The sequence below is a fragment of the Erigeron canadensis genome, chromosome 8 (assembly GCF_010389155.1).
Source record: "Erigeron canadensis isolate Cc75 chromosome 8, C_canadensis_v1, whole genome shotgun sequence".
Taxonomy (NCBI): domain Eukaryota; kingdom Viridiplantae; phylum Streptophyta; class Magnoliopsida; order Asterales; family Asteraceae; genus Erigeron; species Erigeron canadensis.
The window spans coordinates 25,236,399-25,247,889 of record NC_057768.1 but is presented as its reverse complement, the minus strand read 5'-3'; the positions used below and the strand labels follow the sequence as shown (position 1 = coordinate 25,247,889).

Here is an 11,491-nt window from a genome sequence, read left to right as displayed (position 1 = left end):
ATATGTGGTAAATGTATCATTTGTTGTTGTACAAATATCACACCTCATATAATTAGGTTTTGTCACGACTATTGTTTGTAAGTGACTTAAGCATATGTGATACTTCTACATTTTTGTAGTAATTTATGTCAACGACATTTGATGCAAAAAAATCCATGAATTAAAAAAATGATAAATGTAGGGATTTAAAATTTAACGATAGTTTTTTAACTATTGATGATATTTATATTTGACTTAATTAATTAATCTGAACATATTAAATATATTTTAATGAGATTTTAGATATGTTTCAAAAATCATGATGACATATACAATATTTAATAATGTATTTAGACATATGATATTTTTTTTACTCAAAAATGGCATATTGGATATGTTAAGGTATTAAAAATGACATATATGAATATTTAAAATTTAATTGAGCAAATATGATATTTTATTAGTTACCAATGACATATACGAAATTTTCCTTTTTTTTTTTGATTATTTTTAACTTTTTATGTAACACCCGCAATATTTGACCTCTTTTGACCATATGTATTAGTTGACTAATTATTTTGATTAGTAATATAATCGAGTTCATTTTTGAATTATTATGACTAGAAATGTACATGACGGGTCGATTATCTAATTTATTGTATGTAACGACGTATACGTTATGTGAATTTAACTAGCTATGTGATGGGCCAACCCATGGGTGTAACCTAAGACCCATGACCCAACTAAGTCAACCCAACCCTATTCATTCCCCACTCTTACACTCATTTATCCACTCATTTCATATCTCTTTTTCTCTCTCTAATTTACTCCAAGAACACTCATTCTTGCATCTCTCTCTTTCTCTTTCTCTTTACCCAATCATCATCATTTAATGTTATTTGAGATAGATTAGTGCAAGAATAATTAACTTCATTGGGATGACATGTGAGTATCGTTGCATTGATGGTTTGATGGTCACACTTATGATATGCTATAACAACCCTCAAAAATACTCTTATTAATTAGCTTAAATATTAACCAAATCAATATATGTGCTATATGCAAATTTTTAGCTTAGCCAAACTAATTATATATTTTTGTATTATGTCTTGCCTTTATAAACTTGAATAAATCTTAATTGAAATATGATACATGATCTAATCTCCCCTGCGTAATTAACACAACAAGAAATTTTAGAATATAATAGTTACTATTATTATTTAGTTAAATTAGAGATGAAGGAATTGTTACACTTAATAGCTTGTATGTACATAATATTATATGTTATAGATACTTGAAACAAGCATGACAAACTATTAAAATAAAAAGTCAAAAGTGGCCCTCATTTTGGTTTCAATTGTTGTCTTACAAGACTAGAAGAAAAGAAAAGAAGCTGCTCAATCATCAATCTATGTCTAGCTTTAAAGAATTATCATCTAGTTTTGCTTCCTCATACTTATAGACTTGTCATTCTAAAGCTTTTGGCTTCATCACCGCAACTTTCTTCATGAGTAAGACAAATAAGATTGTGACACCTCTCTTTCCCTTCCTTCTTGCTCACGGCTTTGAATCAAATCACCTCCTTTCCTTGTACTGTAAATAGGGACTGGTAAACGTATTTCCAAACCACACTAACATCGACTCTACCTCTCATTCTCAACACACCAACATTAATAATAATAAACTAGTTTCAAGGGAAAATGGCAATGTAAGGGTCGTTAGTTTGTTCGAGTTCATTTTAAAATAAATTCTAAAATTGTATCGGGTTTGTTTGAGAGTTGCTTTAAGATAAATTACGGGTCTAGTTTCAAGTTCGTGATCAAAGTCTATAATCATCCGTTAAAGGTATATTCAACGACCTATTTCATCTACCGTCTTATATTTCTTTTATTGCCATGCTAGGATAAATCTCCTTTCTCCGCATGTTTAAAAATGGGTTTTAAATAGTTGCGTACTTGTGAATGAAATTGTTGTTAATAACCTTTTAGTAAATTCTATTTAGATAAACTCTTGGATACTGATTTAATCTTTTATATTATAAACATAATCATAAATGTTTTAAAACAGCATATGAACATTTTTAGTGAAATCTTGTACGTAATAATTTGTAAAAGAAAGTCATTTTTTTTAAGCTAATTATCAATTAATTAATTAAAATATTTAATCTAGGACAATTTCATTGAAGCTAAACTTGTCTTCCTTATAATTATACTTTTGCTGCTAAGGTAAGTCTCGTAGCCTCTCTTTTAAAAATATTTTATATTTTGGGGTGAGAATACACTGCTCAATTTTATGGACACAAGTATTTTAATAGTTTATGTATAGCTATGTATACGATCACTTATGAAAGCCCCTTGTTAACTTGAGTCGTGAAACAAACGCGTGAATATTATGGATAGTACTATCGGGGTTGACACCCCTGCCCGGGCTAGTCATGCTAGTTGGGTTAAACGGGCATATAGTATTTGAAACTACAGTGTTGGAGTGAAACACTACTGAAGAGGTAGCAATGGTTAAGGCATTGGCACTCAAGGCAAGCATACGAAACTATTGGTCTTTTTATATCCGTTATGATATTTACACAAAAATTGAAATCTTGTGATCCATGTGAACGTTTATGGTTAAAACCTACGAACTCACCAACATTATACGTATTTTAGCGTGTATTTCTCAGGAAACTAAGGTCTAAAAATGGAGCATGCTCTGTGAGTCACATCTGCATATTTCATGAACAAGGAGAAGGTTTTCTAGTATTATAGTTGCTTTGTTTAGAAAAATTTTTGTTAAAAGTTGTAAACTCGTTGTTATAATTATGTAATAAAGAAGTTTTTATAATAAAAATGTCTCATTTAGAGGTCGTTTGTTATAATTTACATTGTGCTCCCAAGAAGTCACCATCTCCCTGGACCCACCCTGGGCGGGGTGTGACATATGCATTATGACTTTGTCATGCATACGACACATATTGATTTTGATATCTTTTGTGCTCGTTTATTACACGCATTTACTTTACATTATGTAATCTTGATGTGAATGATATTATGATGCATAAAGGCTACTTGTAAGTTTTGTTTTGCCTTTACTTATACTTATTGTGTTTATTGACGATGGTTCCTCGTGAATCATTACTACGAACTCACCAACCTCGTGTTGACTTGATTAGTACACTTTACAGGTAACCAGGTTAATCCATGACGTGAAGTATGATAGGTTGCTTGCTTTTGGACCCGGGCATTGGACTTATATGGATCAAGGATTCATTTGCCTACTTTTGCATTATGCTTGGGATCGAAAGCCATCGTTAGATGATTGTTTTGTAAACTTTGATGGTCGCTTGCTCCTTATGCATTTTGTACTTAGATTTACTTATTTATGGATTCACCGGATCTTTTATTTGCATTTAGTTCATTATCTACATTAATTCGACCTTGTACTATATAATTTCCGTAATATTTTTAGCCCTAGCTCAGGTGTTACATTTTACGTAACTCAATTCACCTATTTGGGTTTTTACGTAGAGAAAATATTATATGTTGTTTAACATTGGTATTCGCCCTCACATCAATTTTTACATTTGATGAAATAAAAACCCAACCTCTCTGAATGTAAGGTGAGACAATAAATAATCATCTGCTGTTAACAGCAAATTAGACAACCCCCTTAATTTTTGTAAAAATTTTTTTTTTTTACTATTTAATAGAAAAAATAAATAAATTATTAAAGCAAAAGATATTCCTAGACCATCCAATTCATAGCATTTCAATTCGTCAACTATTAAAAGTATTTTCATGTCAACACTATCTCCATACCACCACCAAGTTTTGTTTATCTCCATAAGGGTTGGGGGAGTACCTCTCCACTCCTCCCAACCTTTTTTACTCTTCCCCGCCTTTTTCCCACTTACACGAAATACCTCCTCACCTATCCTCACTCAAATAAAGACAAAAAAAAAGATAGCGAGCAACCCGGGCACCGGTGGAGCGGAATGGCATTGCGTCCGGTGACCAACCGATACCAGTTTGGTCACCAGCGTACTCCACCCACCATAAAAACTTGAAATGCTAACGTCTCTCAAACTTTCTAATTACTTTAAACATATTCACTTAATATACCTATGATACCTAATAACCTATATTAATTTATGAATTATACTTTCTGTATATATATAGTAAAAAAAAATTCTTATACACTTACCTTATTTATTTATCAATTCAATCTATTATAACTTATAATTACTAAAAATAATAATAAGTATTTTTAATTCATCACGTATATCTATACTCAAGGGCGGTACCACATGGGGGTAAAGGGGTCAAATTCCCCCTTAAAAATTTAGATTTTGTCTATGTATTTTTAAATTTTTCATCGATTTTGAAAAATTTCTTATAGATTTTTAACATTTTGGCCCCTTTTATATTTATATTTCATAGAGTTTTTAATTTTGTCCTCTCTGATATTTTTTTTTGATACCGCCTCTGTCTATACTCATACTCATATATATAAAGCATTTCATTTATCCCTACTTAAAATTTTAAGACTTTAATGTAAGACATAATCTTGGTCATTCATCCTCAATATAATATAAATCAAAAACATTCATTTTCATCCTATACAAAGATAACTTGGTCATTTGATACAGACTGATGTGACATATTGTTTATTTGCATATGAGGGTGTTGGGTTTGCTAGAAAAAAGAGGTGCGTACCACTAAATCTTTATTTTTCTTTTTTTTGATGGTTTCCATAGTAATTTATATTTGATTGAATTTGTGATTTTCCAATATTAACGAATGTCACAATTAATACTTAACCATGACATGTTCTTTGTTGCTATGCGCGAGAATAATGTTAATAATATTAACATATATTATTTCATCAATTCTTATACAAACTAGAATTTTTCCTCTGCGCTTCGCTGGGGAGCGAAATTGAAATCTGTAATAGATCAATTGGCAGATACCATTCTAAGCATAGTAATAGTATTTAATTGCTTATAAACATAACCATCTTGAAAGATTTAGAGGATGGATAATGAGTGCATCAATTGTTTAACATTCGGTCATGCTAGCCAATATGCTAATATGTTGCTAAATTCTAAGTTCGGCTTAGTATATAATTTTTGGGCAAAAAAAATGCAAGAACATCCCATGAAGCAGTGTTGTTGAACACCAAATAAATTCCCAAGGCCGTATAGGCCACCAAAGCATCTACAAGTGGTCTCACGACCAACATACGAGTTTATGCCTTTACTTCTTTTTTAGCATACAGGTTGTCCGTCCCTGATATGATAATTATAGTATCTACTTCTTTTCTTCCATACCAACTATATTGATCTTCAAGATCTGCAAAACGACAATTCCTCATCTTATTCATGTAGCAATTGAGGACCTAGTATTACTTTGTTTCAAATTTTCAAACATATCTTTGACCTTTTACTTACAACAGGCTTACTTCTAGTGACTGTACTAAATACAAAACTCTTTTAAAACCTATAGAGTCTCTTATACCCAGCAGGTAATAATGTATTCCTAACTGAACATGACAACAAATTATTTAAGCTTTGCATATGAAGATGAGATATAAGTTTGCAGACTCTCATAATAGCACTATAGCATTACAAATTACGTAAGATTTTCATAGAAGATGAGATATAAGTTCTTAGAATGCCATAATAGCAGTATAGCAGTAGTAATGCGAATTAAAGATTGCCCCTCATGTATCATGTTAACACTCCAATAGGATTGTTATAAAGGGAAAATGTCAACCTTTCGACAATAAATATCCACTTAGCAATCAAGTATTAGCTTAATTCTACACATATACATGTATGTAGAAGCTACTCAAACACGTATGAAATATCACTTTCTAGCAGTAAAAAGACAATTCTATCCGTATTTTTACAGTTGCACCAGAAACGGTAAAAAGTATAGAAGACCTGAATCTTACCCATATAGGACGATGGAATAACAACTGTAATTTTAATATCAACGAATCATCCTAGCAACACAATATCAACTGGCATACGTATAAACCCATAAGTAAACACAAAAAAGAACACTAATCCCCCTTGATGAATAATAATCTACTTATTAGTTCATTTAGCACAAAAGTACTCATATGATTAACTCAAAATTTCAGTAGGCCTAGTGTTGCATTATTAACAATGAACACGGAATGACGATTTTTTTATTAGTTTGTTTTGGACTAAAGCAATTCATTACATGATTATCTCCATTTTTTTTTATTTAATGTAGATCCAACTTTCATCAAATTTACTATATAAATCAACAAACATGGAATCCATCTCCTAGGTGGTGTAAACCCAAAAAAGCTTGGTGACTACTCTTCGTCTAGTTGCCTACATAACATTAATGGGGTAATACCTCACTATCATGAACTCGACACTTATAAGCAAAGAAATTCTTGAGACAAACAAACCTACAAGATATGATCATGGAGACTATTACCATCGATTATCGGAAGTATTTTTTAAATATATAGCCATTTTTGAAAAACCAACGTTGGTAATAACAACTCTAGACAGCTGCACCCCAAATATAAATATAAATTAGTAACACAAAACTGATTACAACTTCAGGTCATTACTAATATGAATCTACAGTACATAATCAAAGCATAAAAAAAAAAATTCATACTCACACATTGTTTATGAAAAGTTCCCAAAAAAGTGAAACCTTAACTCCAACAATCAAAAGATCACAAAAAAACATATATATATAAAAAAAAAATCATACCCACTGATTATTTATGAAAAATCCCAAAAATAGTTTGAAAGTCTCATTTAAAGAACCGCAGATGATAATTTATACCTACCTGCAGCTGAAATTGAAATCGAGAAGATACCTAAATCAGAATGGTCACCGGAGTTAGCAGCTTCTAACGGCGGCGGCAGAGTTGTTAATGCTTTCTTCCAACGTTAGTTGGGTGTCGGTGGAGGATATTTTTGATTATCATTATCGTTGTCACCGGCTACATATGATGTAAATGATGAGATACTTGAGAAAAAGATAACAGGTGAAAAAATATTTGGAGTTGTAAAAGAAGAAGAGACAAAGATGAAAGAAAGCTGGAAAGTGGTAGAAAAAGAAAGAATAAAAAATTATTAACTAACTAACCCTGTTGGAAACAAACCAAGCCAATTATGAGCCAACTTAGATGACACTGTAGCATTCCAAATTTGGATTGTTATATTATATATAATGGTTGTTTTGAAATTAATATCGTAATAACACCTCGCAAGTTATATGTCGTCGTTGTATTGTGTGGGCTGTCATATATTTATAGTTATTCTTATAAAAAGATGAAAAGTAAATAAGTAGCTGCCCAGTGCCGTCTTACGCGGGTTTTGAGCACCAATACCTCGATGGTGGCTGCTTCCAGTTTCCACCTAAATGGTAGAAAAGGCCCTCCAACCTTTGTATGGGATGAGGATCGAACCCATGACCTCTGTCTCCAGAGACAAGGGTGTTTACCACTGATCCAACCACATATTTCTATTCACATCTTCATTGTTGAAATACTAATTTAACAAGTTCAGATCAACCACATTTGCTTTTCTGTATGTTCAATATAAATGTAATTTTAATTTAGATTTACAAATGCTTTATTAGGTAATCCATTATACTCCTTGAGTCCGTGTCAAATTTTCATGCAACAACACAAACAACACAATTATTTTTAGTAAACGTTTACACAATTCCAGCCAGATCCGGATTGACTAGCTAGTTGGTATTAATCGATGAACGATTGGACATACAATATAGAACTCCCAAACAAAACTCAAAGCCATTTCTTATTGCGCAGACATCTACTTGTTTTTAAACATTTGATCAACTAAGTCAGTAGTGTTACTGAATATTTATTTCTTCCAATGAATAAACATAACTTGGACCCCTAAACTTAGCTATGAAATTCAATTTTATCAGCTTATTATGACAGAAGATACATTAAACTGTTAGAACTATGATTATTCACGAACTTGCAGAGTTCAATCTGTATGTGTTTTATAGATGCTAAGAATTGTCAATTATTCGAGTAGTTGATTTTCCAATCTCTATTAAGGAAGTTTCTAGACCACTCAATTGGGCTCATACTTGCTGTAACAAATTAACAAATATTATGTTAACAACTGAACCAAACATATATCATGGAATCAACACATCGAATTAAAAAAGATGCCAGTATATCATGTTAACAACTGAACCAAACACGGACTCATTCCTGCAATGCTATATTTTCTCTATCGTTTTCTATACATTATTTATGTTGAATATCATCTACCAAACCTCTGAATCCTTCGATGACGTATTTCATCCAAGGGAATCATTGAATTCGATGACTCTAACGAAGATAGCCCGACATCATCACGTCCAATACCACAAACCTCACACACAGTTAGCCACCCAGAGTTGTCAAATGTACAAGCCCGGCATCTCCATATACCAGGCGTGGTTGTCCCACTCCCACCAGTTGTTCCTCTACCAGAAACTCGTTGTTGAGGGCCCCTCCAAAACCGCAGCAGAGAGCTCAAAGGCCAACGCAAAATACTAGTTAAACCGCCAACTATTCTTGTCAAAGGAGAAGGACCTCTATACAGAGCTTTTAAACGAAGATAAACTATGCCTGCAAGTATCCCACCAAGATGACCTAGAAAAGATACATCGGGAACTAACATTTGGATGAGAATCAGTTCAGCCCATGCAGCATGCTTTGCAGGTACCATGAATCCCTGAACATTAGTATAGCTATCTGACTGGGAATTAAGTACTACTTTCATTGCAAACAAAACACCAGAGAACCCAGCAGCATATTCATGATAATAAGCTTTCTCATAGTCAAAAAGCAGAAGGGATTTCGCTAATAACAATGTAATCCCTTGAGACAAACCAAGTAGTGTTGCAACCATTCCAGCGAATTCAGTACTTCCCATTGAAGTCTCCAACTGGATACCTTTCCATAAAAGTGACATCATGTTGTAGGCTAAATGAGATTCACCAAGGTGGTAGAACGCAGATAAGAAAAACCTCTTGAGATCCTTGTACTGGTCAACGCAAATAACAGAGGAACAATCAGTCATTCAGAATATAGAACAGATGCCATAGAAAATTTTTGAGCTGACACTAAGGAAATACAGCCATTTCTTATTAAAAGACAAACAATTACAATCCTAACCACCTGTTATATACATCAATTGTCTTAATCAGGACTTGAACCCACAATCTCATAGTTGATGGGTCATACCCAGTATCGCTAAGCCAGAGGAGCCCTTCAGTACTAAGGAAAATCTAGCCATGATATGAAAGCTTTTGAACAAAGTATTACCACAAGGTATAGAGTATCCATATTCTCTCACTAATTGAACACCCGAATCCTCTCAGTAATGAAGAAACGGCATTTTTCTAAACAGCTCAATGATAGGTAAAGATGCATGAAAGATTTTATTTCCAGTTTTATAATGGTAAAGGAAATCTTTCCAAAAGGTTGAATTTCCAGCATCCCTATACTAAACACCTTCATAAAGCTACTCATTCGCAGTGAATGTCTAAGCAATTGCAGCCTGACAGCTTAACGCTTTAGCTTATGCCGGAGGACAGATCAAAAATCTACTTTCTGGAGTTATATTTGCAAGAAAAATGGAGGAAACCAAGCTGAAAGATGAGCAGAGGAGCTCCACTTGTGTCAAAAACAACTCGATTAAGTACTTGATGAAACTGATTGCGGTAGCATATAAGATGCTAGGCAGTGAGGTGGGTATGTTTAATTAACTTTTAAGTTTATTGAAAAATGTGAGCTTATATGAACTTTTGCAAGTATGACATTCAAGATTTGAGCAATGTAGCATAAGATAATGTTTTCTAGGAATGTGAGACTTCAGTAAGTTTCTGCAATATTCTTTGTTACAAGACTGCTAGTCAATGATTCTATCGTTTGAGCTTAGACCCGAATAATGGTAAAATATAAACCATCACAAGAAGAACAAGGCGCAACATGTAAGGTTGTCTGATGTTTTTGAAACTGGTATGTAACAGTTTGAGGTTGCGGGAGTATCGGTTGTCAAAGTTAAGCAAGCATAATTGCACTTGAAAGTTTAGATTATTCTCAAAATTATACGACTATTACTATCACAACTTACAATCATAATTTCGTATGCACACGCTATTATATAAACACTATTAGTACTACTATTATTATTCCATTAACTATGTAACTATCCTCATAAAACGAGCACCAAGGTGATCTAGTGGTCAGACGACCTGATATCCTTCAATCCTCCCTAAACTACCTAAACATCTCAGAGGTCGGCAAAGAAAAACGGTCCGTTTACTTAGACTTAACAACATTTATTTATTTTAGCATTAGAAACTAGCAAAAAGACTGCCCTGCATAATGGGTGTTTAATAAGCTAACAAAAAAACCAACATAATTAACTAAAAACTTGTAATGCAAAAATTAAAAGGGGACGGTAATAAAACATTAAGATATTAAATTAGGGGAGGGGGGAATTACCTTGAGGATGAGATGGGCATTGAAAAAGACACGATCAATTGGAGGAATTATATGATCAAGAAAAGAAGGGCGGAGGTAAATGAGTGTGTTAGCGGCGAGAAGGGCGGCGGTGACGGGTGGTTTACGATCAAGTCCCCGGTACTCATTCACGGCTTGAAATAGCATCAGAGGTATCATTCCGTTTGATATTTGGGGGTTTCTTCTGTATCGAGACATTCTTATTCTTCAGAATATTATATTATATAATAATTGTTTGGGGGAAATATGGATATGAAGATTTGGAAGGAAGGTGGGGGGTTTGGGTGGATCTTCGAGAATTGGGAGTTATCGATCTAACGCAGCAAGGCGATGGTTCTAGTTTCTTCCAGAGATGACCAAAACAACACTGCCTTGGCAAGTAAGTCAGGTTTTCTATTAAACAACACAATTATTAATGGATTAATTTTTTTTTTCTTTTTTTAAAACTCAATTTCGCTTAAAACTTCGTGTCGTGATTTGACAGCGAAAGATCTAACATACGTTGTTTGTATCGGTTTCGCGTTAGAGAGCTCCCTTAAAATAAAAAATATCTATTTCAAATACACCATAAGGAAAAACCCTCTACTAATCCGCCCGAAAGCACAACCATTAAAAATGGTAAATCATGCCTCTAAGACTTGAACCTGGGTATATGTAAGGACCCAAACTTTTTTAATCAAATCGAATAGAAACTTTTGTTTTTCTTTTTATGCCCACTGTTCCACTGCACCTCGGCAAATAAAGAACGAAAGCTCACTGCGGCGCAGTGGAATCCCACGGATCAAAATGACCAAAAGCTCACTACGGCGCAGTGAGCCTGGGTGACTCCCCACTGCGACGCAGTGAGACTGCTGCACAGGAACACTCTTTCTAAATTCCATTTTTCCTGCACTAGGACTCAAAAATATGTTCAACCAAAATACCATTTTCACTTCAAAACCCTTCAAAGACTAAATCAAGGAGTATT

General features: G+C 33.5%; 1 protein-coding gene across 1 annotated transcript; it reads right to left on the bottom strand.

The window, feature by feature from the left end:
* Positions 1–8,142: 8,142 nt before the first annotated feature.
* LOC122579465 (rhomboid-like protein 14, mitochondrial) lies at positions 8,143–10,892 on the bottom strand. The gene is made up of 2 exons (XM_043751647.1): positions 10,507–10,892; positions 8,143–9,040 (listed from the first exon to the last, which is right to left on the bottom strand). Exons 1-2 carry the CDS (start codon positions 10,720–10,722, stop codon positions 8,273–8,275), a joined length of 984 nt encoding a protein of 327 aa, XP_043607582.1. The 5' UTR covers positions 10,723–10,892; the 3' UTR covers positions 8,143–8,272.
* Between the last annotated feature and the right edge of the window lie 599 nt (positions 10,893–11,491).